The following is a 27,221-nucleotide window of genomic DNA, read 5'->3' as shown; positions in this document are numbered from 1 at the left end:
AAAATATAAACCTCTTCAAGAGGATGCACTAATCACCTTCTACTTGGCCCTGTCTCTTAAAGGTTCCACCACAACACTAGTCAAATTTGTAGCACATGAACCATTTACAGCACATGAACAAACCATATCCAAACCACAGTATCCTCCCCCTTCCTCCATGTTGAGTCTTCCTAGCTGAGACACACTGTGTATGGTTTGGTAGGCCCTGAGATATAAGTCCACAACAGCCCTCGTGAACTGTTCTGAGGCCTTCCATGCCTCAAGGATGACCAGCATGTTTCACCCTTCTAAAACAGAAAATACTGCTCAGTACAGTGGCTCACACTTGTAATCTCAGCTACTTGGAAGACAGAGATCAGAAAGATGGCTTTGAGGTCAGCCATGGGAAAAGTCAATGAGACCCTATCTCAACAAAGAAGATGGACATGGTGGTGCACGCCTGCATTTCCAGCTAGCTTGGGAGGCATAGGTAGGCATATGTAGGAATATTTCAGTCTGAGGCTGCCTCAGGCAAAAGACAGGAGACCCTATCCAAAAAATAAAGCTAAAAATGTCTGGGGGCATGGCTCAAGTGGTACAGCAACTGCAAGGGAAAGGCTGTGAGTTCAAATCCCAGTACTTCAAAAAATAATAAAAAGAAAAAGAAAACAGAAAACAAAAATAATAGATTTTTATATCTTTTAAGTATATTCTGCCAGAAAAGCCTTTCAGTTACCCAGTCACAACAATCACAGCATGTCAGGGCTGAAAAATACTAAAGACCAGCTCTATGGCCCTTTCCTCACTTGGCTGAAGATAAAACAAGACCAGAGGGAAAGGCCCAGGGAGTAGGCCAAGGCCACAAAGACAGTTCCAGAAGAACTATAGTCCAGATCTCTTTCTTCTCCACAACTGCTCCTCAAAAATGAAAAGGAGGGAGAAGAGGGGGAAAAACCTCTGGCTCAAAATAACACATGTTCCCAGAGCCAGAAATTGTGAACAATCAGTAGATTTCCACAAATAAGGAAACCTGCTGGTTTCCACAATAAGGCCATTAGGAACCCATGGCTGTACCTGTCACCATGACACTTGTGTAGGTATCAACTGTGTCAAAAAACCTCTCCTTCCAAATAAATGAATAAAAACAAATGGATGCAAATTGAAGATTAGCATCATGTCTCATCAATGTTAATATGCTTTTTGGTTATTTGCAATTCCCTTTTGTAACTCTGAGGGAAACAACATTGCCCAAATTAGCTTTCTGTGCTTAATAAAGGCCATATTCGCATTCTGAGGTATGTACTTGCTTACTGCTTGTTTACAGAGTTGAGCAGCCTGAACTTGATTTTCTCTCTACTGCGAGCAGGTAGGGAGAAGGAAAACTCCTGTCCCCAAAGGCCAAGCCAGGAACTTCTGTGAGGTGGCTAGGTGGGTCCTTCCCTTTTACAGTACTGTGAAAAAGCACCTTAGAAAGAACCATCTACTTCCCTGGTGACCTCCCCCTAAGGACTTTGGGTGAAACTGCCCACCTGCAACTGACCTCTCCAGGCTGCCTCTATATCACCAAGTCAAAGCTCAAAGGTCACCTCCCACATGTTCCCTCATGCAAGTGGCCTTCATCCCGCAGCCACTCTTCACTTCATGCTCTTTCTTTACAGATGTCTCTGCATTAAGAAGACTCTTCTATCTTTGTATGGCTCCTTTGTTGCAATGGAAAGGTAAGCTCCCTGTCCGTCTCACTCCTTATGGTCCTGACAGGTGCTCTGGATTTGTTGAAGGAGTGAAGATCTGAGCTGAGCCTTGGGAGTAAGGTCTAAGAGGGAAAGGCGGGCACGTGTGGTCCCAAATCTTTTCTGAGTCTTACTGTGAAGAAGTGAGCCATCTTCAGGCTTGCACCCAAATCCCAGTTTCTTTCACCACTAGCAGGACCACTGGGTGCTGATTTAACCTGCCAGGCCAGCTTTCAGCTTAAAATATGAGGAAAAAATGATACCAATTAGGTTACATGTCAGACCCTTAGTACTGTATCAAAAGGTGGTGACCTTTCCGACTTCCATCAGCCCCTAGTCACAAAAAAGTCCGGGCTGCAAGGGGACACCGCCCTCTTCCCCTCGGCTCCCGGTGGAGGTCAAGAACCCCGACCCCACCGCGACCCGTCCAGTTCTTGCTAGGGTGGCGGTTCGCGGGTTCCGGCGCAGAGACCAGCTAGACCAGTGGCTCGTAAGCTTTTCCAGGCTCTTGGACGTGGGGACTTCGTGGGTACCGCGGTCTCTCTTCCCGAAAATATACTGGCGCCCCGCACACCGCTAAGCTCGGAGGCCACCGCGTAGCCACAACGCCCACCGCAGAGTTAGAGGACCCCAGGTTTGACGTCCCTGCGCTTCGCCAGCGGAACCAGCGCGCACAAAGCGCGCATCACGTGACAGAGCGTGACGGCCGACGACGCTCGCCAGGCGCGCGCGGACGCCTGGAAAGGAGCGGCCAATTTCCCATGGTCCCCTCATTTGCATATATAATGCAAGGAGGTTAGGAAGGTGATTAAATTTAGTTTCACCGTGCATACAAAAAATATGAACACATGACATATAATTCAGAAAGTCATTTATAGGATATTTTGGCATTTGAAAAGGGAACCACAGTCGGTTCACCATAACTGTAAAAGAGTTCACATTCTTGGCTTTATATACTTCGCGAGAGGCACCCTGGTTCGTGCTCGCTTCGGCAGCACATATACTAAAATTGGAACGATACAGAGAAGATTAGCATGGCCCCTGCGCAAGGATGACACGCAAATTCGTGAAGCGTTCCATATTTTTCTTTTCCTCACAGACTTTTCACTTCAAAATGAACGCTTTCTTTGATAACGTCACGTTTTTTTTGTTTGACACGAAGGAAATTTAGTAGCCTCGGAAAATGAAATAAAAAGACGTGGGGGTTAGGCAGTGTCTCTTTGTAGTGATTTGTACATATGGGTTCTCAGGCCCCGGCGTACGATCTTGTCCACGTCCCTCTTCACAATCCTGAATATTTGGGCACCTAAATATTTCACACTTAAGTAGCTGGTCTTGTCAAAGTTGTTCCATTTCAAGTCCAAAATAGAGCAAGACCTAGTGTGGCGACAAGCACGTGCAGTGTACGATACCAGGAACTTGCAATAAGACTGACGAATTGCTCTGAAACTTTTAAAAATTATATTGACCCCCATCATTTATTTAGTATCTACCATGTGTCCGGGCCTCATGAATGTTTCACTGTAACATTCCCAGCAGTTTCGCCCTGTGACAGGGGTACCCCGTCACCGTTTTTACAGGAGACACGGATGTAGAGCAGCCTGGACAAAGCCCTGTGAGTAGCAATTGGCTGAAAGAAGGCTTTAGAGGCACTGACCCTGATAAGACAGGAACCTGGTCCCCAGGTCACTCCGTTGCAAAAATAGTTCTAACTGGTAAGATGAAGGTAGAGGGGAACCCAACAAAGTTCAGATTTCCTGTGATGAGTTAGTCAATGGGTTTTGAAATATCCTTTCTATCCAAAAGAAAAATGTTGTATCTGCTTTGCTGATATCTGAGCACACACGTGGATTCTTCAGCCACAGCGACCCCAGTGGGTCTGTGACAGCACACCTTGGCTCCTCTGGCGGCTCACTGGGACCAGCCGCAGAGCCCCAGAGTGGCCCTAAGACCACTCGCTCTGTTGGGGACCCATTTCTGGGGCGCCTTCTGTGAAAGTGAACCAGGTGGAAAATAGAGGAGTCTGTAGGACACGTCCTTGAGCCTCCTCTCCCATGCACGGAATTAAGAGGACAATTTCTGCTGTTCTTCCCCAATAATGTCTGGTTGTCAGCCACTTGGGCAATTGGACGAATAATTTTAAATATCTCATTCCAGGCTGACAAAGAAACTACCAATGTTGGTGTGGTTCCCCCTTCTTAAGCAAAAACAATCCAAGAGGCAAGAATGCTGTTAGCCTGTTTGGGGAAGGGGCTCTTAGGGGCACCAAGTGTTTCTAAAGAAACTTCATTCTTCTTGACATGACCATCCTCTTGGAGCAGGAATTAGGAAAGACACAATCAATTCCTAGTCCTTTGGAAGATCCAAAGATCTGGCTGACTTTCCCGACTCTACAGCAAGTTACTGAGAGAACTTGGTGAGTCCTTGTCCCCTTAGACACCTGTAGTCAACCAATGATGGCACTGCAGGATGTCTTTCCAACCAGATGCTTGTGGATTCTTCTAAAGTGTCACCGAGAATGTTCAGGGGGCCAGGCTGTACAGAGCACTGGTTTGTTTCCTTTTCTGGGCCTTGGAGACTCTTGAGTCTCAACTGGAAAACTGTGATCCTATCAAACACAGATAAGTGCTGCCAACACTTACCTGCCAGGAGCCGTTCCCAATGCTTTACATATGTTACTTATTACATGCACTAGACAGTTCTCTGAAGTGGGTACTGTTATTTCCCTCATGTTATAAAGAAGCTGAAGCACAGAGAGTCAGCATCTTGCCCAATGTCACACAATTAGTGGCAGATGAGACCTCAGTAAATCTAGCTACTCAGTTTGCACTCTTAACTAAGCCCTGTTTTACCTCTGGGGTGACAAGAGAGTGTAAGACTGTTTAGAAGGAATGGAGAAAGCATGCAGATCCAGCTCTGCTTTTGTTGTGTTCTGAATTCAAGACAAGAGTTGCACTTCCTCGATGGATAACGGCTACACTTTATAGAAGCATCTGGGAATGGGTGGACAGGCATGTGGCAGGGACCTTGCAAAATGTTAGGAAGTGATGGAGCTGCCACTTTGGAACATAGTGGAACAAGAAGAAAGTCTTCTCATTCTAGATTGACAATAACACCACCTTCCTCCCCCATAATCCTATCGATGAAGGATTTTCTTTCTGAACAGTAAGCTTGTGCTTAATTAACCTTATGCAAATGAGTTTAATTGCTTCTCAGTGGCTGTTGTGCAGCAGCACCTAGGGATTCTTTCCCTCAGACATTTCCAGAACCTAGATGAGCCACCAAGTTGGACCCTTTTCATGTGGACATTTGTTGTGTGTCTGTGATGAACTGGGCATTGTATTGGAGACTGAGGAAAAGCAGGGTGTGAGTCCAGTGGGAAACAGATCTAACCAGGCAACCAAGAATAACAAAGCGAGATGACTGCCCTGCTAGGCTCATGAACCAAGTGTCATGAGACAGGGGTTACCTGTGTCCCCAGAGTTGAGGATTTTCTAGGTGCTTTTTTCCACAGGTTACCCCCATTGGCAGAAGGAATGAAAGTGGGAAGAGACTTACTGGTTTCTCTCAAGGAATTGAAAAATAAAGCAACCTGATGCTATGGTCACTTATGAAAGTCTCAACTTTGCTCAGTCTGTAGCCCTGGATTTGCCGGACAGGTGAGAATATAGACTATCTCGCCCACATCGCTCCCAAGAGAGGCACAGAATTCTCTGGATTAAAAAAAAAAAAAAAAGCAGAAGGGGTGTGTTTGCTTGGTCCCTTACCTCCAGACTCACCTCTGGGAGTAAGGGGCCGAACCAAACGCCAAAAGAGAATATCCGGAGGACATCTGTGCCCCACTATCCCCGCTCAAGTTCCATTTTCTCCCCGAGAGCCAAAATACTGCTCCCGTTCTACTTTTATTGGTGTTCTGAATTTGAGGCAGGAACCGGGGCCTTAGTGCGTTGGCGGTAATGCCTAAATTCGTCGCAAGGTGGCAACGTTGTGGCAAGAAATAGCCTTTTTAAACCCTGGGGTTTTTTTTTTTTTAAAGCATATTTTCCCTATTAATGTTTCATTTAACTTAATTAGAATCTGGTAAGCTAATTAAAGTAGCTACGAGCCTGCAATCAGCAATAATTCGCATAATTATTGATAATTACATCCATACCAATCGTTTGGTTATTAACATTTTGAGGAGAACAAACCACTTGCGAAGGGACGCGGAACCCAGGAGGGTTTTTAGCGTTGAACTTTCTGGGTTGAATCCGCCTACACCCACAATCCGCAAAGGTTCCGGCGCAGATGGGGCGCCCTTTCTAGCTAACTGCAGCTACCTGCGTGCTTTTCTCCACTTTGGGGGGATTTGGGGAGGAAGAGTGAAAAAGAATATTTGCTAGGCTCCTGTGTCGCGCCATAGTTCAACAGGAACTTCCTGGCTGGGTGATATCTGCTAGGCCCACTGTACAGAGAATGAAAAGGGCTGCTTCCCACAGTGCTCTTATGCCGTGGCAAAAGCACGTGCAATCTCGGAACACCCGCGCTGGTGGACCACGCCCCAGCTCCGCTCGCCCCTGGCGCACCCTGGGAAAGCTAGTCACCTTCTCTTCTATACCTCAGAAGAGAATGGTCCTGCTTCTATGCAAGGGGCCGGCTCCCTGGAGAGTCCCAGCAGGGAGATCGCGAGGCTATGCCTCACACTTTGCCCCGCGCCCTCGCCGCCATTATGTCCTTCGTAGCCTTTCTGGATTTAGCACTCAGAACATCCAGGCACTTGAGAACCCGAAGCCCCGACTGGTCTGCCGCCTGCGCCCCTTTCCGGCAGCCCAGAGCGCTACCCTGCTTGCCAGCTCTGCCAGAGACCCCAGCAACCCAGCGCAAACTTCCCGGCCCCGCGCAGCCGCGGGCTCCTGGCCCCAAGTCTCCAGGGTGTCCATCAGACAGACCCGCAGAGCTAGTCAGGGGATGTCCCGAGATCCGGGCGGTCTGGGCGCGCGCGGGTCCTGGCAGCTGCCTCTGCTCGGTTTACCTTCCAGAGAGCTCCCGTGAGTCTCGGGGAACAGAGACCTGAATATCGTTTTATAAAAGGTTGGAAACCGAGGCCAAGAAAAATAAAAGGTGGGATGCAGGACCTTTGCTAGCCAGAGGAAGGGCTGAAATTCAGCCAAGGCAGAATGCTTCTCTATACCGTGCGCCTTCCGACTCCATCCACACTTTAGTCCCTGCTTGTGAAGAGTGTTCAGCAGTTTACATCTGCAGAACACGAGCAGGTGGTCTGTGGAAACTGAGGCCAACCAGAGGTCTGCGACCAGGTGGGGCCTCATGCCCCAGCCACAGCCTGGCCTCACCTTCCTCCTTGGATTCCTCCACGTTCCCAACTCCTCTCCGACTAAAATGGAGGGTACTTCAAAATGCAGCGGGGTCCGCAGTGGGCATCTGTGCGCGAGCTACAAGTCTTTTCCAAGTCTGTCCCTCAGAGACCCATTCTAGGCACTTCGACCCCTATTCCAGTCCAGAGCTCCCGGGCCATTAGCGGTGCCCGCTCCAGGTAGAGGGACAATTCTGGTTAAATCTTACTTCCGAAAAGGCCTGATGTCTCTGAGCATCCCGGAGGTGACGTCCCCTCTGGCAGGCATGGAAATTGGCAAAAATGAACTCTTGGTCTCCACAAGCGCTTGGAGGAAGGGACCAGGCACACAGATAGGAGCAGGCAGTAGTCCCCTTTCCCCAGCCATGGCCCAAGAGAGGTTCCTAACTCGGAGAGGGGGGTGGCCTGTGGGAAAAATTGGGTGTGTCTGGATGGGTCCATGGAGAGATCTTTTCACTGGCCGCTGTCTACCAGACCGAGAAGGACTCTGATCCGGGGCATTTAAAAACCCGCACGGTGATCCCTATGCCCCACCTGTGGCACAGTCCTCTGCCTACCCCGCCCCACTCTCTCCTCCCCCACCTCCCCGCACTCCCACCTCCACAACCCAAGGAAGTGACAGATTTTTTTTTTTAATTAAAAACAAAAGTCACGGATACAGGGTTTGTCTCCCCTAATAGGCTCAAGGTGGTCGCCATCTCGTGAGTCAGTTGTCGCCCTTTTAAAGTGCTGTTACATCAAGAGATTACAACAAAAACAGACAAAAGGGAACTCAAAGGGGGGCTGGAAGTAAGTCTAGAAAAAAGAAAAATAAGTTACAGCATAAATAAATTAAGTGAACCTAAAGACTCACAGTACATTTATATCCATTGCACATAGCCACTTTGTCATTAGGAACAAGAGTTTCAGAAGTGGACGGGACGAGGAGCGCGGGGCAGCCGCCAACGAAGTTGCTACATTGTATTCACAATCGGGTCGTGGCTACACGTGGGAGAAGTCTTCTCCCCTTTCTTTCCCGGGTTCAGCTAACCCCTTGAGGTCCGAGACCCAGGAGTTCAACGGAGGGGCGAGGCGGTATTTACACAGGGAAACAGAGCCTGGGCCCAGGAGGAAGGCGGGCAGACCGGCGGCTGTCTGTACATGGGTCGGGTCCGAATGGCTTGTTCCTCGCTCGGGGCCACCGCGGCAGCGGGGATTTACAGGAAGGAGCAGCATGGCTTGAGGGCCCAGAGGCGCGGCAGGGTCGGCCCTAGGGCAACAGCGGGGGCTTGAAGGAGCAGTTGCCAGTGCAGTGACGGGGCGTCAGCATCTTGCAGGAGAAGTGGTGTAGGGCGTCGTGGGCTTCTGGGGAGAGAGTCGCACCAGCCACGTTGGCCACCTCACCTGCCTCGCCTGACCCACGGGGTCCACCCGTCCCCCTCCTCGACCTCGCTCAAGGCTTTGGCCACTGGCGTTCTCAATGGAACGGATCAGAAAGGAGGTAGGAGAGACCGGTGATTCAGAACCAGTGCTCTGGTTCAACCGCCACATTTTACACAAGAGGAAACTGAGGCACAGAGAAAGAAGGGTCAATTTGCCCGAGGCCAGAAAAAGGCCAGAGGCAGGTTTTTCTAATGCCCAGAACTCAAAGGGCCTCTTTCTTCTAGAATACTGTCCCCATTACAATCAGTTTCCACTTTCCTCTACTCAGGCCTTCCCCCTTCCTAGCCCCGCTAGTCATTCATTCATTCATTTATTCATTCAACAGCACAGCCAGCTCCTGGCACCTTTCCTATCTTTGTTTCCTGGTGGCGCACCTTTTAATTTCTGCTGAATGGCATAGCGTGCCTTCCGCTCCTGGTCCAGTTCGTTACACAGGGTGTCTGGAAGACATGGAAAGGGGCTGATGAGGAATCACAGCCGGTGCTACAGGGTCTCCCCAACCCCCGCGCGCAGCGTGCACTCCCCGTGGGGACTAAGGGGGGGGGGGGGGGGCACCACCGCTCCAAACTGCAGGCTGGCAGAGGGACGAAATGGCCTGGGATGGCGCTTAAAGGCAGACGGATCTAACCAAAATTAAAGCAAACTTAGGCATTACTTCCCAGGTAATTTTACGCCTCGATTTTTAATTTAGAAACCATGGAAATTGCCGCGATAAGAAGTTCAATCACTCCATGTAATGATGCCTGCAAGCCGTTTGCTGGGCTCGCTTGCCATTCTGAGGCTAATCAGAGTATACAAAGGATATTAAATAAAAAAAATAATTGTTAAATTACCTTCAATTTAAATCCAAATGACTGAGCCAACATTGCGGCTCCTGCCAGACGAGAGGCAGTTACGGCCGCGCAAGCCTCACCTGACTCCCGTCTTACCTCTGACGATTTGCAGCTGTTGCACCATTTCTTCTCGATAAGCCAATTCCCTCTTCATTTGATCCTGAAAATTATCTGTGCAAATTGATTAAGTGAGAGCGGTAACGCACAGCCTCCTCCCCCAGCTCCACTTCCCTACTTCCTCCCATCATCACCTCTACCCCGCCCCCACCCAATCCTTAGCTTAGCTGGAAACACTGGAAAAGGGCTTCTTTGGCTGCCACCGGGTGTGCCAAGGCAGCCACCACCAGCCTGCTCCCTGGATCAAGACTCCCAAAGGTGTAGAGGTGGGATGGGGAGGGATGGAATTACCTTTGAGGCTCTGGAATTCTCGCTCCAGCTTCTTACGGAGCTCCATTTGCTCCAGGAGCAATTTTTGCAGTTCCTCTGTGGAGCGGGGAGAGTGAAAGGTAAAAGGGGTACATGGGGGAACTCAAGGGATCTATTGTGCACCCTGGTTCTGTCCTGGCCAATAGTCCTGGGACTATGGGGGTGAAAGCCTTCAGCATTCTGGCTTTTCCATTTGCATCCAAAGGATTTGAGCAAAGACACAAGGCTAGGGGGTAGGATGCTCAGGAGAATCCAACTCAGGAGGGTGGAATCTATTTTGGATTTCTGGGCCCTGGCTTCTGCTTTAAGTTGTTCCTAACTCCCTAGCCTTAGACGATGACCACAAAAATGTGATTTCTCACTTCAAATGACAATCCTTCTAATACAAATCAGGGACAATCTAGCAAGCCAAGTACAGCCTTCCCAAAGAAACAGACATACTTAACAAGTTTGCCTACAATTTCAGGAGGTCCTCAGACCTCTCGAATCCATGCTAAGAACCCTCCCATAAAACACCGATGATTTTTAAGGTGATGGCATATCCTGTAAAATCTGTAACTATGAAGAGTGGAGAGCCACTGATGCTTAACTCCCTTCCCCCACCAATTTCCAAGACCATCCATCTGCTGGATGTGTGGAAAGCTCAATTTAGTGCCCTCAGGAACCAATTCCAGAGAAGTGGAAGGAGAGGCTGCCCCAATCATAGGGCCATTAGTATCTGGGTTCTCCCCATGGAAAAACTCCTCTGAATCACAGGAATGGAAGGTGGAGAGACAAAGTGAAAGGGAGTTCAAGACTCCCTTTCTGCCTCAAGCCATTTTCTTCCATTTGAGATCTGAGCAACAACAGAGTGGGGTCCCATTCTGACACAAGGCCCAACCACACTTCGTTGATGCATTAATGGTTATACATTAATTCCAGTGGGGAACGTACTGTAGCCTCTCCCATGTTCCTAAAACAAATGCCTCTCCTGTAATCTTGCTCTTCAGAAAAGGACCTGTTTTCCATGGTGTTTGGTTGCCCTGTTTGGTAGTCCACAAGCATCAGGTCTAGAATCATTACTCAGTTCTCTCACAGAGCTATTCAAAATAGACTTGGGCCATGGGAACCCAAACTTCCAGGGATTTGGTTCACTCCCTATGACCCCTATCCACACATACACCTCTGTGCCAGGATGTGTCCAGAGATTTTCCTTTCTATTCAGTGAAATGAAAACTTATTCCCCAGGTGCCATGTCTCTCCCACTCCATCACTACCGGAATAACACCCCCTCTACAGGAAAGGCCTATTACCCTCAAGCACAATGTATCCCATTTCACAGATTTAACCTCACCTCTGGCCAGGTTTTCAATATCTTTCTCCACCAGCTGAGTTCCTGTGACATCTAAGGTGAGCCCATCTTCACCTGGGATACAAGGGCAGATAAAAGGGGTTCTTTCCTGGGAGAGAACTTCAGAGAGGAGGGGTGAGCTCCCTAGGAACCTTGCCAAGTCAGGGACTACTCCAGACTCTCTTCTTTCAGAGAGACAATTATAGGCATCCAGTACTACCCACATTCCAAGCCATCAGTGTAAGGGTAGGAGAGTGAGTGGGCCCATAAAGATAGGCTCACCTGGGGCACAAAGTGTCCTTAGACTATTTTTGGTGAGTGGTGAATGAGGCAGTCCTTCCATTTTCTTTTAGTAACCCCCTGCCCTTACCTGGAAGCACCTCAAATTACCAAGGCCCAACCTGGCCTGCACCGCCCCTGAAATATTTAAATATTTGCTAAGGAGGAAGGGAACTGTTAGCTCTTGCTCTGGATTGCAAGCCTACCTCCAAGCCTGTGGAGACCTGGGTCCCAGTTCCAGAAGGAGGGGGCAGGAGGGCTAGGACTCCTAGTGCTCACCTCGGTCTGTATTTGCAGGGCTTGGCTGAGAGATACTCCTTTGGTCTGAATAGGATTTCCTCGTTTCCAAATCATCGCCGGTAGAGTGATTGTCTTCCTTATCTGGTTCTTAAAGGCAATAAACCAAGTTTCAAGGAGAGGCAAAGAAACCGTGACCCCGATACTTCCAGAGCTTCCGCGGCTGGGGCGCCCAAGCCCTAATTAAAAAGTCGTGGCTGCCTCTGGTTCCCGGCTGGGCGCTCCCGCGTGCGCCCTGAGGCTTTGGGCCCGACAACCCCCTCCCCCCGCGCATGGTTGGCTCTTCTCTGGGCTTCGCGCCCCAGCCCCAGCCCCTCCAAAAAGATCTAGACTAGCAGCCGAGCCCACCAGGGACGAGCGACCTACATCGCGCGCAGATACTGGGACACCGCGAGCGCGCGTGGCCGCCGGGTCTGTCCGCGCTACTCCCGCGGAGATTGCAACCCAGTCGGTGACCTTCAGGTCGTGGTCGTGGGGCGGCCGGTGTTGGGGTGGGGTGGGCTAGTAATCATAGTTTCTGGCTGGGCTGCCTTGGCCTGCCTGGATTTGCGTGACTGCGGGTCCCTCCTGGGCTAGCAACTGGGTCCCAAACGCAAGTGCAGCTCTCTCCACCCCCTCCCGTGCATTGGGCCGCTGCTAAGCTGACACTTCTGTGTTACTCAAGCGCGCAACACGCGAGCTCATCATTCGCCCAAAGCCGGCCTGATCACCGCTCACCCTAAGGCCAAACACAGTGCTGAATAAATGAGAGGAGTTGAAAAGGTGCCAGCCGTGATTTTTAAAAAGGTTTTAACTCATATAAGAGGAGTACTGGTGTGTGTGGGGTGTGTGTGTGTGTGTGTGTGTGTGTGTGTGCGGTGGAGAGGGCGGGTTGTCAATGTTTTTAAGTAACCGAACCATGGGAATTGTTGGGAGTACACGCATAGCTTCCCTTTTCTTTATTTTCTTTCCCTTTCTCTCTTTCTCCCCTCGAAGGCCTTCCTTGGCCCCGGCCTTAGGTCTGCGGTCCCTGCATTGCAGTGGCCAGCGGCCACAGCAGGCATTACCCTGGGCCTCAGGGGTACAGAGGTAAGTGGCCGCGGGCCCCAGCGCCACCGCCGCGCTCTTCACGTGCTCGTCCCTCTCGGGCGCGTATACCTGCGACGGCCGAGAAATGAAAGGCAATTAGTTGGGGGGGGGGGCGGTTGCTGACTACCCAAAACTGCTCAGCCCTGCCCCGCAGCCAGCCGGAAGGACCGAGCACCGCCCACAGGAGCGACGCATGCACCTTTGAGCCCTCCCAGTCCCTATCACCAAGGTAGATTCGGGGTAATTATTGGTGCCCGCGAGCAAATTACTCGAAACACAAAGCTGCTCCCAAGCCACCGACTGTTTCAGCCGCCCCCAATTTCTGCGCTCGCCTCCTTTTCAACATTTCCCTCTGGCCGGTGTGGGTTCCAGACACAAATGACGCCTTTCACATCCGGTTAATGACTTGTGTTTTAATGAATCTAATGGAAGTGTACAGGTGTGAGCATCCACTTTCAAAATGGCCAATGATTCTGGCCTAGCCACAACCTGCTCCTCCAGCTCCAGCCCTTCCAACCTAAGAGTTCCTCCCTCCCCCACGCCTTCCCCCCAACCCCGGTCTGCACACCCTCGGAAGACAGCTTCCCAGCAAGAATCCTGTGGCTCCCAAGGCGGAGTTGAAAAACTGCCGGTTGGGGTGGATGGAGGTTCCGGGACCCAGCACTACTGGCGTCCTACTTGGGGAGAGGTCGCCTTGGTTTTTGTTTTTTGTTGTTGGTTTGTTTGTTTGTTTTTCCTCTGAGCGGGCGCACGCTGGGCCTGGCCTCCAGAGCACTTTTCTCAGGTTCAAGGTCCCTTTCTCTTCTCTTTCTTCCTCCACACCCCTTTTATTTCTCTTTTTGGATGCCTGGCAGTCTTTGTTGGTCTCCTCCCCACTCCCATCAACAAAAGCAAAGTACACGCATTCCTCAGGCCCGCTCCCTCCCCCGATCTTCCGAAACCCTCAGCCCAGGGTCCCAGGCAGCTGCTCCAACGCCCGTGCCTAATAAAACCAGTCCCTCACCCGGCTCTGGGCTGCCCTGCATGCCCGGGGTGTGGAGTGGTAAGTGAGGAGGCGCCATTGGCGGGATGGGCACAGGACTCACCTTGATCGTCGCGGGGCCTCCCAGGGGCCCGCAAGACTCTCGAAGGTCATAACCGCTTGGCGGGGTCCTCTCAGGTCTCCGCACTACGTCATCTGCAGCCGGGTCCCCGAATGCAGACCGGCTGGCAGGGGGTGGCCCAGGACGGCGCCGGGGGCGAGGACTACCACTGTCGGGAGAGTCTGTGGGACCCTCTGCGCCTGAGGAGGTGGCAGATGGGGGCCCAGCGGGCTGGTCGTCATCTGGGCCACCTCCCGCGCTGGCAGCATTGGGCTCCATTTCATCCTGGGCGCCTTCATCGTCAGGGAAGCGGTTAGACTCCACATCCACCTCAGGCTCGTCCGCGGTGTCCACGTCGGGCGAGGCGGAATGGTAGCTGGAGCTGCCCTCGCTCAGAAAGTCCGGGCTCACGTAGCCCCCGCCTGTCCCCGCGCCTGGCCCAGGCCCTCGAGCAGGCCCTGTGCCGTATGCCTCGCGGGCGCTGCCATAGAGCTTGGCAATGCTCTCCGTGTCCTTGACCACAGGTCGGAAGGCAGACACATAGGAGCCTTTGCGTGCAGGTGGCGGCGGAGGAGGGGGTAAGGGGGGTAGGGGCGGTGGTAGCGCCTCGTCCGCACCGTCCTCGTCCAGGGGGCCGCGGGACAGAGCACTCGGGCAGCGCTCTTCCGTGCCAAGGCCACCTTCCTTGGCTGGCTCAGCGCCGTCCAGGGGCTCGGGTCCGCTGCTCCCAGCGGCCGCCGCAGCCGCCGCCGCCGCCGCTGCTACCGCTGCCGCTACAGCCTTAGCTTGACTTTGCGCAGCCGGGTAGGGCGGCACCGGGAGGCTGCCTGCAGCTGGCCAGAACATGGGAAACGTCGGGTACACTGTGGCGGCAGCCGCTGCTGCAGCTACAGCCGCTGCATCCTTGGCTGCCCCAGAAGGTTGATGACCCCAGAACATGGCACCGCCACCCGGACCCGCCCCTGCCCCCGGAGGCAAGTGGCCTGCTCCAGGGCCCCCCGCACCGGCGCCAGCGCCTGCACCACTACCGCTCCCAGTGCCAGGGCCACCCTTGGGGTCTCCCGCGCCCAACACTGGGTCGTCCTTTTTGGGACATAGGCCAAAGGCCGTGGGGAAACCATAAGGATGCGGGAAAAGCGGTGGGGGCAGCTTTTGCAAGAGCCCAAAGCCTTTGCTGGGCACTGGGATCACCGGGTAGCTACGTACACCTGCGCTGCTACCAGGTCCTCCTGGGCCAGCCGGGCCATTAGCTCCTGCCACCAGGCCAAGTCCGCGCTGTGGGTGAGGAGGAGGTGGCCCTGGAGGCCCGGCCGCCTCATCTTCTCCGCAGCGCAGGCTTTTGTGGGGCGGCGGGCCTGGGGCCATCTCTGCGCTGCACCCCGGGCCACCACCTCCACCGCCGCCTCCACCACCCTTCCCTTGCCCACTTGACCCGCCATTAGCGCCGCCTCCGCCGCCTCCTTGCAGGGAGAAGGTCCGCTTGCGCGTGCCGCCATTAAACATGGCCTTCACATCCTCCCAAGCGTGGCTCAATTCATCTGTGGCGGACTTGTCACTGAGTTTGAGGTGACGGCGCCACGAGTTGAAGTTGGCGGCATCTGGCTGGGTATACTTGGCGTCGGGCGTGCGGTGCGAGTGGAAGATGAACTTGTTAGGTGAGAAGTACATACTGCAGTAGCCACACTTAATGCACTTGGCACGCGAGCTGTTATAACGCGCAGGGATGAAGCTGCCACGAGAGCCCCACGCGCACTCGTGCACCACATCAAAGGCGAAGTTCTCAGGCAACTTGGGGGGCTTATGCTCGCCCAGGAATGACTTGCACAAACGTTCGGCCTCTCGCTTCGTGATCATACCACAGCGGCGAGAGGAGATAGGCATGGCCCCGGCCCGACGCAGAATCTCCAGCTGCACCGGCGTGCACTGCACACACGTGATGCCCAGGGCCACGCGGCGGTTGTGGATCTCATTGTAGCTGTAGTTCTTGAGGAGGGTGTTGGAGATCTGTGCCAGACACAGGCGCTCCTGACCGTCGATGACCAGGGACACGATAGGCACCCCATATAGCGACGTCTCCCCCACCTGGTTGGGTTTGAGGGCGCTGGAGCCTGAGTAGGGCTGTAGCTCCTGCTTGGAGTTGGGTGAGGAGCTGCCCTCGCGCCCTGGTCCCAGCTGAGTGGTGAGAGCCTCCATGCCGCCGCTCCTGCGAAACAGAGAAACCAGAGAGCGTATGAACTACTTTCAGTGCCACCGCCCGGACCTGGGCCCGCCAAGTGGGGCTCATGGACTCCGCCGTAACTGAGATACTAGGCAGTGGGGAGTTCAAGCTCCTTGGCACTCTGGACAGGGGCCTTTCATGACTCAGAATGGTGTCCCTCAGAACAAAAGCCCCCGGGGGAGGGAATTAAGGGAAGGGAAGGAGTAACGGAGAATTCTGGAATGCCCCAGCTACAAGGTATACAAGGAACCCAACCCTGGTTTTCCACTGAGGAAAACGTGGGACCCAGAGATGGAGAATGACTTGCCCAAGGCCACACAGCAACGCCATTGCCAGATCCAGGCTGTCCCGCCAGGGCGCAAATTCGCGCACCTTTAGCCACCCTCGCAGCCTTTCCTGCCAGCCAGGGTCCAGAAGCCCAGACTTCTGGGACCCGCGGCCCCTCTGTTCACTCGCGCATGTAAGCCGGCGGGCGGGGGGCAGTAGCGGGAGAGGTGGGAGGCGAAGAAGGGGCGGTCACTGCGGGTCTCCCGAGTGCGGGTGGTGGGTGGGCAGGGAGTAGGAGGAGTGATCCTGGGCTGCCTGGGAGGGGGAGTGGCCGAGGCGACCGCTGTTTGCGGTGCTGAACCCTACCCTCTCCAAAGCGCGTCCTGTACGTCCAGACCCTGGGAGGACCCTACCGCACCCAGCTTCATGCTGACGGGCTTCCGGGGACAACAGTGCGGCTTTCCACAAACCCGAGCTTCTTTTCTGATGCCTGGCGCCACGAGTTCGTTGAGCAGAAAGATTCCGGCTGGATATATAAACTGTTTTCTTTCCAGCCATCAGTGGAACCAGGATCGTGCAGTTCCTAACCACATTTTCTGCGTTTTTAGCTGCATTCCACACGAAAGCCGGTTTCCATCTGGGTCAGCACTTGGGACAGAGAGGTTCTCAGAGAAGTTTCTAAGGAGCTACTTTTTCACTTCCAATCCCCCACTTCCTGAGCGTTCCTCTTTCACAAATGCCTTTCCCATCAGGCCAAACGTAGGCTCCCAGGGGCTCTGGGTTTCTTCTTTGGGAGGGGGTGTCTCCTTTCTGAGTATCCTTCATGCCACCCTGTCCCAGCTTTCATGGACCAGAAGAAATCCTTGAGAGCCTTGGAAGCCTCCTCAAGGCTCTGGGCACAAAAGTTGCTGCTGGTTCCGCCTTTTGCTCTCTACTGAGATAGGGAGGCAGCCCTGCCCACAGACATCAGCAACCTGGGGGAACCCGGGAAATTATGTTTAGGGCCTTCTAGGTCGCCCAACTCAGCCACGTGTCCTGGGATACACAGGGCTCCAACCCACCCATGCCTGCAAGTGTTCCTGCAGCCCCAGGGAAGCTCAACCTGGAGGGCCCCTGACCTAAGCTAGGCTGGAAAGACAAATCCATTTTTCAGAGGGGCAGCTTCAGTGGAATAGGGGGTCCGAGTTCCACAGCCTTAGTGAAGAGACAGGTCGTTTTTTCTCTCTCCTTCCCTCTCTGTTTGTGAAGGTGCTCTCATTTGTCGATCTTATCTGTCCCTGAGCTGTCTGTCTCTGCCAGCTCGCTCCTCTTTTTCCCATCTGCCTTGTACCTTCTTCAAGTATCAAGCTATTTATCTATTATCTGTTTCATCTTTATCTCTTTGAATCAAACTGAAACAAGTTGACCCTCCCTTCACATTGAAGTCCTCTGTAACATTGTAGGAGGCAAAAATACTGTCCTAACTCCCTGGCCGAGGGGTCAACAAGACAAGCCACTCACCCTAGGGAGGGCTCCCTGGCAGGCAGCGAGGTAGCAGGGGGCATGCGGCTCTGGGAAATGACGAAGCTTCTCGGTTTCCAGAAATCTGCAAGTGTGCCTGGCCCGCATACAATGAAGAAAGCACTCTGAGCCAAGCGCTTCCTCCCCAAGCTGGGGGTCCGGGACCCCGGCAGGGTTTTCCCAAGTTAATGAAGAGGGTTCTGGGCCCTGGAGCCAGGAGAAGGGAGGCCCTAAGAAAGGAACAGCATTTCGGGGGCCAAAGCGGAAAAGCACGGGCGAAGGGCTGTAGGCAGAGACAAGGAGCAGCGGCCAGGGCAGCTTGAGGAACCCTCGCCCGCTCCTGGGGCTTGAGGGGCGAGCCTGGGGAGGCTTAACGAGACAGGAGGCGGGCAGCGGAGGGAGCGAGGCGGTAGAGTCGTTAGGTATAATAAAAAAACAACAGCCACAAGAGTCCAAATAAGAACTAAACGAAAAAAAAGCTGTAGCTGCAGGGCGCGAGGACGGCAGGCTATCGGTCGCGGATACTCACCGTGTGGCGGCGGCTGGAGCCAGGCGATCGGTGAGCTGAGGTGCGCGGCGGGCGGAGCGGCGGGCGGGAGTCCGGGATCCGCCGGGCTCTCCGGGTGACGGCGCGGCCCCTCCCCGCGCGCGCGCACAGCCACGCTCCCACCCGCGGCCCCTCCCGCTCTTAACAGGCGCGGGGCGCCAGGGTCCTGGACACTGAGACTTGTGCCCTCAGCCACTGCCCCGAGGCCCGGGACTGGCCCGAAGAAGAGGCCGAAGCCTAGAGCGCATGGCGCGGCTGGCACCGCGCGGCCACAGCCTGAGTGGCGAGGCCGGCTCCGGGCGGGCGCGCCTGACAGCTGCGAGCCGGGGCGCCACACCCACCACCCGCGCAGTCACTCGCACCCTCCCCGGGTCCACCCGCCCGCGGGCCACGCTTTGCGCCCGCTGCCTCTTCGCAGCCCTAGGGCCTGCGCGTCCCAGGTAAGCGGCCGCACACCTGGGGCTGGCATCCGGCACCTGCGGCCCCCTCTAGTCAGAGAGGACAAGTGGGAGGAAGGACTCGGGGACATAAAGTTTGCCTCCAAGAACAAAGTGGGGAGGGCCCAGTCCTCTCCACCAAGGGCCAGGAGCAGGTGGGCCAGGCCGGATGATGGAGTTAAGAGGGACTCAAAAGGAAGAGGCGTGCGGAGGAGTACCTCACTTTCAAGCTGCAGGGCGGTGGAACCAAGTGTGGTCCTGGGGAGTTGGTAGGGTCATCAATGGCCAGGGACTAGGGTACGGGGCACTGGAGAGAGCAGTTCAGGAAGGAGCAGATCCACCTGCCTCCACCGTTCCTGACTTAAGCCGGAGAATCCAGGAGAGCTCTAGCCTGGGGAAGAGCACCCTCCTTTGTGGGGTAGGGGACGCTGGAACTGGGGTTATCCTCATCCCCTGTTTTGAATATCTCTCTTCATCATCACCAGCAGGCTCAGGGCTGGAAGCAAGTCATCCTTGGGAGAGACCTGGGGTCAACTACTGTCAACATTGCTAACTCAGTTTTTCAGTGGGGAGGGGTCCCCTACCAAAACAGACCTCCTTGTCACCTTCCCTCTCCCCCAAGTCCCTCCCTATGCCCTTTTCCCTCCAATTAGGTTCTCTCTCTCTCTCTCTCTCTCTCTCTCTCTCTCTCTCTCTCTCTCTCTCTCTAGCTCTCTGTCCCTCGGTGTACACTTTGAGTTACTAGTCACACCCCCCTGCCCCTCCTCGCCCTCATTCGGGCACTTCCTCGGCCGCCTCCACCCCCCCCCGCCCCCGTGGCATTAAGTGTCCTTAATGGACACGTTAATTAAACTGTAATTAATCATACTGTCCAGCACAAGTTTGAACAATTACCCTAATCAAACAGAAGTTAATAATGGCAGGGATGGCCCGGGGCGCGGCGGGCCGCCCGGGCAGGGGGCTCAGCGGCCACAGCCGCTAACGGCGGTGGCAGCAGCGGCAGTGTAGCCTGTCCTTGGAACCCTAGCGACGCCATAAATCTTCCGCGGGTAGCGACACGAGGTCGCCTCCGCCCCCGTTTTCCTTCTCTCTCAGAGTTATGGATCCTCTTTTCCTCCTGAATTCCAGCTTCTCTGAGGTTCATTTCTCCTTCTCCTGCACTTCTAACCCCCTTTCTCTTTCTTCTCTCCTGGCTCGCGGGAACCCTGAGAAAGGTCTCTGGATCGCGAACCCAGGCAGAGGTTCCTCAGAGAGAGAAAGGGGCCCGGCCCGGCCCAGAGGCTCCCTCCCATCAACGTATTCTGAGGCCCAGAAAAACCACTTCCAAGTTCGATAGATCTGTATTCATCTCTGGATCGGGTTCTTGCTTTCACTCTCCTCTCCTCTCCTCTCCTCTCCCATTCCCACTCCCAACTAGGTGCTTTCCATGCCCCTTTCCCTTCAAGGAAAACAGGAACCTACCTCTCCAACCCCAGCCTGAGAGCTACCACCATTCCCGCCAGCTCTTCTCCCCTCCCTTGACCCAGGCTCACTCCATCCCATGATTACAAACCCACTTGGCAATTATTCTTAGCTTCCTAATGATTTTTTTAAAAAAGCAATCTCATAATTTGGTTGGTGTTGACAACATTTGGAGCTGGGCTGCACCCCCTCCACCCCCGTGATAGAGGTTGAATGGAGAGGTTGGGCCGGGTGCCCCTGAGGAAGACCTGCCTTGTTCTGCCTCTATTGTACATCGGACCCCAAGAACGCCTCCAGGGCTGGCCTCTAGGCGTTCCCTAAAGCCTGGACACGGGCCTCAGGGACCTCTTTCTCATACAAAGAGCCCCACCCTGGGCTACTACACCAGGCAGTGTGCGGTGTCGCTAACTGCTCGCTGTTCAGCACCGACCTGTGGACAGCTCCCGGTCCAGGCCCAGAGCTACCAGAGCCACCCACGTTCTGCCTCTTCTGTCTGAGCTGGAAGATTGAAGAAGCTTGGAGACCGGGGAAGGCCGCTGTTTGGTACTATTCTTCCTGGTGCTCGTTTGAGGGTCGAGGCTGGGGCTCTTCTGGACCAGCGATCCGACGGTTAATATCACCATAAGCCGCATGTAACCGTTTGTAGAGCCAGCTCTCACAATGGGCATGAAAATTGATTGGGATCGTTTAATCCCATTTTACAGATAGGAAAACTGAGGGTACGGCAGTGGAAAGCCAACTCACCCAGGATCCTCAATAAGATCCAGGCTGATCTAGACCCAAAATGTGTCTGGCATGCTGCAGAGGGGGCCTAGTATGGTGAAGGGATGGCAAGGAGTGTGCAGCACCATGCAGCTTAGAGCTTAGAATGTTTCATTACCATTCATTACCCTCTCACAATACTCAGAGCAAAGGAAAAAGGCCTAGTAAGGTCAGGTCACTTGCTCAGGTTCAGGAAGCCAGTGAGTGACACAGCTAACAATTGAACCTAGGGTCTGATGGAAGTATGGATGACACTCCTTTTCCTCCCTGGAGGCTGTGGGTTGGCCATGCTCTCATGGGTAGCCCCCAGGAGTCTGCCTTTGACCTTCCTAGCCCCCATATTTAGGGATTCTCTTTTTATCAGCTATCCCATGTCACCAGGTGTTGGAGAGCTGCACTCTGGATCCAGGACACAACTGGAGTGCTCTCTGCAGCTCCCCCCACCGCCCCTCCACCCACCTGGCGCTGACTCCGGCCTGGGCCTTGACTCTGCACGTGGCCTCTATCTCTGGTTTGGGCTCTGGCTTGGGTTGGGACTGGGCGGCCGCGCCTCCTTCGCAAGCACATATCTTTTACCAGTTGAATTAACGGCAGTTTTCGTCAGTTAATTAGGTTTAATTTACATAATTAGTACAGTATAAAGAGGATTGGGGATAATCATGGGGTACGTAGCGCTTACTGTGTAAACACGTATTCTGAATTAAAAATCAGATGTAATTAAGGCGCGCAGGCCCTGTTTAGGCAGGGTTTTAATTGTAATGAATTTCTAATTAACACTCAATGATTGCCAAATGCAAAGGGCTGTAAAATTTTCTTGTAGTTTTGCTAATTTATTGTTTACTTAATATCTGGATATTAATCTGATGACCAGATAGACCTTAGCCCAGCTCTGCAGTCTGAGGGTGGGCGGGGCCTGCTGGGCCCCAACCCGAGAGCAGAAGTGAGGTTGAGGGGAGGGGGCAGCCACTGAAGAGGCAGGAGGAGGAGCCAGCACGGAGGTACTGAGGCCTGAGCCTACAGAGAGCCTCAAACTCCAGGTTCCTGCCATCCCCAGACTCTGATCTTTGGGACCCAGGTTCCTCCCAGCAGGAGACTCCTTGCTCTCAGGACATCAAAAGGAGGGGAGCGGTGAGAGTCACAGCCTTGATGAGTCCAGATTCCCCTCTTCTACTGACCACCTGAGGGGCCATAGACCATGACATGGTCTCAATATTTGTGCCTGTAGAATTGGTGCAGACATCAACTCCTACTGGGAGTGAAGGATTTATAGGGAGCCCCACCACCATCACTGCAGAACCAACCTTCTGAAATTGTATGGAAGGTGAGGCTTGGAGTGTAGTTCATTCAAGCTTGGAGGAGGGGTTGCGGGGAAGGGCAGAGCTAGGAGGCCTTGGGAATGGTTTGGAGGTCTTGGATCTAGCTCTGCCCATCCAAGGCTCTCTCAGCACTTGGAGATGCAAGTTAGGCTGGAGGACAGAGAATAGATCCTGCCAGCCTTCTCTGCTCATACAGCTCTAGAAGCCCCTAAGGCCTCTGTGCAGGTGTCAGGGAGTTTGGTTGAGCAGCCAGCCTGGCCATGGATTTCCTGGTGAGAATCTCCCACCCTCAGCTTTCCTGCTTACATTTCTGTTGGCCTCCTGTGTGAAAAGCGCCTCTCCTGTTAACTCCAGGTTAGCAACAAGCTCCTCTGACCCAGGTGCCAGTGGCTCATGCCTGTAATCCTAGCTACTCAGGAGGCAGAAATCAGGAGGATCCAGGTTTGAAGTCAACCCAGGCAAAGAGTTTGCAAGACCCTATCTTGGAAAAAACCCATCGCCAAAAAGAAAAAACAAAAAAACAACTCCCTTGAGCAGGCAGGGGAGTGTTTGCAAGTTTGCTATGCACAAGGAAAATTCAATACCAAGAGGCTTCTGCCCAAAGAGCAGGTGGCCTTAACTTTTCTCTCCCTTCACCTGTCTTCAGAAGCCTCCGAAGACTTTCCTTACCACTGTGCCTCCTCAGCTTGTCTACTTATCACACCCAGGCTCTGTCTCAGGGCTGTTCTATTTTCATCACTGGATTGTTCTGGGTTCATGTTTCCCTGTCACTTGTTTGTGTGTTCTGTCTCTTACTGGAGTCTATCATTCCCTGTTATACATGGAGCCTTAGAATAGGGCCTGGCACATATTAGGTATTCAACATGTTTATTGAAGAATAAGTAAACAGCATTTGAGTAGGAGGGCTATAAGCCCCAGTCCAGGTCCTAGCCGACTCACAGCAATGACCACTGTCCTTGAGGTCTAGTGGCCAATGTGGTTCTAAGGTTCCCTAAACCAATATGATGTTTAGAGGTCTTGGGATTTCTACCTCTCACATATACTCAGACAAAGCCACTCAAGCACAGCCCCCAAAGCCCTGTTCTAAGCAGGTGGGGACAGTCGCTAAGGAGACTGGCACCCTTGTTGGGCTTTTTTCCCATGGGCTTTTCCACATATACTGGTTGGAGGAGTGGGTGGAAAGAGGACAGACTCTGGAGCCAGAAAGCCCTGCTCTGTTGGTCTCCAAACCTGCATCTGTAGATCAGAGAGACTAAATATGGTTCTGGGTGCATGGTACACAGCCAGGGCTGGGACTTGAGGTAGGTGCCTTGGGTGCAGAATTTAGGAGATGCTCATGTTTAGGCTCCTGAGAGTCCTCCCCTAGTCCCAGTTCTGGGCCAGCACAGGGTAGGTGCTCAGCACATCTGATCTCCCCTCTCCTGACAACCTCAGTTCAATTTGGAAGGGCTGCCTGTATATTGGTGGAGTCTACCTGCTGGCTGGGACAGGTTGAAGCAGCTCTGGCCCCAGGTATTCAGGTGGATGCCACATTATTTGGAGGAAGGGCTAGGATTCCAGGCCATCAGCTCTGCACGAACTCACTGGCTGCAGTGACCCTAGAGAAGCCAAGTCCAAATGCCATTTATATAAGCATATAATTTATCCATTTACAATGTATAATCCAATGATTTGTCATATATTCAGAATTATGCAGTCATCACTCCTGTCAATGTTAGGATATTTTCATCCCAAACAACCACTAATCCACTTTCTGTCTCTATAGATTTGCCTTTTCAGGACATTTCCTATAGATGGGATCATACAATTTGTGGTCCTTTCACTTAACATCGTGTTTTCAAGACTATCCTATGCAATGGAATTTTGTTCCTTTTTATTCCGCAATGTGGATATACCACATTTGTTCACTTTGATGCTGCTTTTTCTTTTTGCCAATTGTGAATGATACTATGAAATTTATGTGTAGGTTTTTGCATGTCTTCATGTTTAATTTTTCTTGGGAATTGCTACAAGTGGAATTAGTGAGTCACACTGTAACTCTATGGTTAACCTTTTAAGGAAGTTCCAAATTTTTCCCAGAGCACTGTGTCATTTTTCATTCCCACTAGCAATGTATGAGGGTTCTGATTTCTCCACAGTCTCAACAACACTTGTTATTATTTGTCTTTCTATTATAACCATCCTACTGGGTGTGTAAGAGTATCTTGTCATTTTGATTTGCATGTCCCTGATGATGTTGAGCTTTTCATGTGCTTATTAGCCATTTGCAAATCTTATCTGAAGAAATGTTTGTTTGGATCCCTTGCCTATTTTTTCCATTAGATTATTTGTATTTTTATTATTGGGTTATAAGAGTTCTTTAAATATTCTAGATAAAAGTCCCTTATCAGATATTTGATTTGCAAACATTTCCTCCCATTATGTGAGTTGTCTTTTTACTCATTTTTTTCTTTTTTTTCTTTATGGTGCTGGGGAGTAATCAGTCTTTTCATAATGGTGTCCCTTGCAGCACAATTTTTTAATTTTGGTGATGTCTGATTCTTTTTGCTTTTGACATCATATCTAGGCCTTCTTTGACATTAGACTGACTCTTATATTTTCTTCTGAGAGGTTCATCATTTCAGCTCTTTAGTTTTAGTCTATGATCCATCCATTTTGAGTTAGATTTTGTATACGGTGTGAGGCAGGGCTCCAGATTCATCCTCTGCATGTGGATTTCCAGCTGTCTCAGCAGCATTCGTTGAAGATTATTTTCTCTCCACTAAGTTTTCTTTGTACTCTGGTGGCTTTTCTGGTCTAGAGAAATGACTACAATCCCTTCCCCAGAAGAGATGGATCAGCCTTGCTGGCATTTCCAGCAAGCAAGTTGGTGGCCTCAACAGGAGCAGACCAAGGCCTCTCTGAAACCTCAGCAGAGCCTAACATAGGTGCTGGAGACACTGTAGATTCATCAGCTACTCACTCAGCACCTCCTGTGTGCCATGAGCTAGGGACACAGTGGGGATTGAGGAAAGCTAGCCCCTGCTCTCTGGATCTCACATACCAGCAGGGAAACAAGAAAGCTTATTGTAGATTGCTGTAATTTGTTTTTCTTTTCTTTTTTTTTTCCACTTTTTTTTTTTTTTGACAAGATCTTGCAATGTAGCCCAACTGGCCTGGAACTGTGTTATCTTCCTGCCTTAAATACTAGGATTACAAGCATGTGCATCATGCCTAGCAACTATAATTTCAAGTGGTGACAATTGTTGTAAAGCAGAAGTAAAGAAGGGTGAGAGGAGAGGGCAATCTTGTGACTGGGAGTGGCAGTGGTGGTGGGAGGAGTGTTGCTTTTCTATTTTTATTGACACCAGTTAAGGGACACCACTGCGTACCAAGTGCTGTGCTGGGCCTTTGTCATAGATCATCTCCCAAGAATCTCACAATGCCAGTAAAACACGTATCACAGCAGAGGTTCAGAGAGGTGAAGTGATTTTCCTAAAGCCACACAGGCAGGAAAATAGTCCTAAGACTCGAACCAAGACCTGTCTGAAGTGAAGGCAGTTTACTATTTCTGCAATAATTGTCTTTCCTTAAGATGCAGCTGTGTTCTCATGGGGTACTCACTCTGGAAGAAAACAGAGCACCTCACAATCACAGCAACCCAAGTGGGTGTAGTCACAGAGGCACATGGCACGAAGAGCAGAGAGCAGAAGGGCAATGGCAAGTCATCAGGGGAAGGGTGAGAGGTGGAGGAGAAAACTTTCATCAGTGTTTGTTGGAGAAGGACGAGTTCCAGAGCCACTGTCCTGAGCTACTGGTACCTGCAGAGGAAGCAGGCTGGTAGGCCCTTTTTGGGGGAGGCCTCATCTTTCCCAGGGAAGAGAGACAAAAAAAAAATGGAGGGTCATAGAGACTGGTCATGTGGGCCTGTGTGTATGTGGGCAGTGGTGCCTGGCCAGAAGAAGGTGTGGAAACTAGCCCTTTCGAAGTGTCTTGTGCGTGTCACAGTTGGTAGCAGGAGTGATTTAATAATGACACTGACAACATGCACAACTGTCATTACCCGTTTTACCAGTAGGGAAACTCCTTGAAGTTCAGAGATGTTGGACATCCTGTCTGGGGTCACACAGTGAATCAGTGGAGAAGCAAGACTGGAATTCAGGTCTGTGTGACTCCAGATCCATGCCCTTCATAGCTCCATTCCATTAACTCTCCCACAGGATTACCAAAAAAGGACCCAGAATGCTGTGGGATAGAAAAGGAGAGCTCAGTATGGGTGTCAAGACTCACACAGAATCCTGCCTCTCCCATTGCCTTGCTGAGTGATTCTGATCAAGAGATTTAAATATTTTAAAAATAAATGATTTTATTACAAAATAGTATATGTTCATTGTGTTACACTTGAAAAATGCAGACTAGTGGAGAGGAAATAAAGGAGCAGCCACAGTCCTGTCACTTCAGTGTTTGTGTGTGCTCCATGGGAGAAGGGGAGGTGTAAACTTCTCTGAAGCCCTGGTTGCTGTGCTCCCTTTATTCATCTAAGCCAATTTCCAGGGCATCTCCTGAACCCCTGCCCCAGTTCCTGACTTAGACCTTATCAGGAAACAAGGGCAATTTAGCAAGGTCAGCAATAAGAAGCCCCAAGGCCCAGGAGCCTCCGGGCAGGGCTCCTCCACCCACAGGTGGGTCAGACCAGGCTTGGAGGATGAGCAGGAATCTGGCAGTTGACAGGATGGCAGGAAAGGTGCACCAGGCAAAGGGCTCATCACACTTATGGAGCTGGAGTTCCCATGTGATGGGAACATGGAGTAGGAGACAAAACTGGAAGGATCAAATGAGACCAGGGTGAAGGCAGTTTGCTGCGTCCAGTCCACATTGCAAGATGAACAGTACATCTCTTAGAACTTTTCCACCTTCATCCACATTGCTTTTCCCAGT

The 27,221-nt window shown here is 52.1% G+C and overlaps 1 protein-coding gene and 1 non-coding gene across 5 annotated transcripts; one reads left to right on the top strand and one right to left on the bottom strand.

The window, feature by feature from the left end:
* The first annotated feature begins 2,688 nt into the window (after positions 1–2,688).
* LOC141420968 (U6 spliceosomal RNA) lies at positions 2,689–2,795 on the top strand. Its single transcript, XR_012445677.1, has one exon. It is a non-coding gene; the product is annotated as a U6 spliceosomal RNA (small nuclear RNA).
* Positions 2,796–7,739: 4,944 nt separating this feature from the next.
* Positions 7,740–16,344, bottom strand: Skor1 (SKI family transcriptional corepressor 1). 4 transcript variants are annotated; one of them, XM_020186993.2, is made up of 9 exons: positions 16,223–16,344; positions 13,800–15,996; positions 12,693–12,783; positions 11,629–11,736; positions 11,074–11,145; positions 9,723–9,797; positions 9,411–9,485; positions 8,856–8,921; positions 7,740–8,403 (listed from the first exon to the last, which is right to left on the bottom strand). In XM_020186993.2, the coding sequence occupies exons 1-9, from the start codon at positions 16,342–16,344 to the stop codon at positions 8,309–8,311; spliced, it is 2,901 nt and encodes a 966-aa protein (XP_020042582.1). In that variant the 3' UTR covers positions 7,740–8,308. The 4 variants fall into 4 exon arrangements, with proteins under 4 accessions (XP_020042582.1, XP_020042583.1, XP_020042584.1 ...); XM_020186994.2 differs by having other exon boundaries at positions 13,800–16,031; positions 16,258–16,344; XM_020186995.2 differs by having other exon boundaries at positions 13,800–15,999; positions 16,322–16,344.
* Between the last annotated feature and the right edge of the window lie 10,877 nt (positions 16,345–27,221).

Source organism: Castor canadensis, chromosome 2, assembly GCF_047511655.1.
Source record: "Castor canadensis chromosome 2, mCasCan1.hap1v2, whole genome shotgun sequence".
Taxonomy (NCBI): domain Eukaryota; kingdom Metazoa; phylum Chordata; class Mammalia; order Rodentia; family Castoridae; genus Castor; species Castor canadensis.
Note: the sequence above shows the minus strand (reverse complement) of the source record. Positions and strands in the feature narration are given on the sequence as shown.

Excerpts from the sequence above, each read along its gene's own strand:
- Skor1 (XM_020186993.2), bottom strand. The coding sequence starts at position 16,344 with ATGGCGTTGCTGTGTGGCCTTGGGCAAGTCATTCTCCATCTCTGGGTC. Across the intron at positions 12,784-13,799 it reads GAGGCCCCGCGACGATCAAG|GTATACGCGCCCGAGAGGGA; the intron begins GTGAGTCCTGTG and ends CGGCCGTCGCAG. Across the intron at positions 8,922-9,410 it reads ACAGCTGCAAATCGTCAGAG|ACACCCTGTGTAACGAACTG; the intron begins GTAAGACGGGAG and ends CATGTCTTCCAG.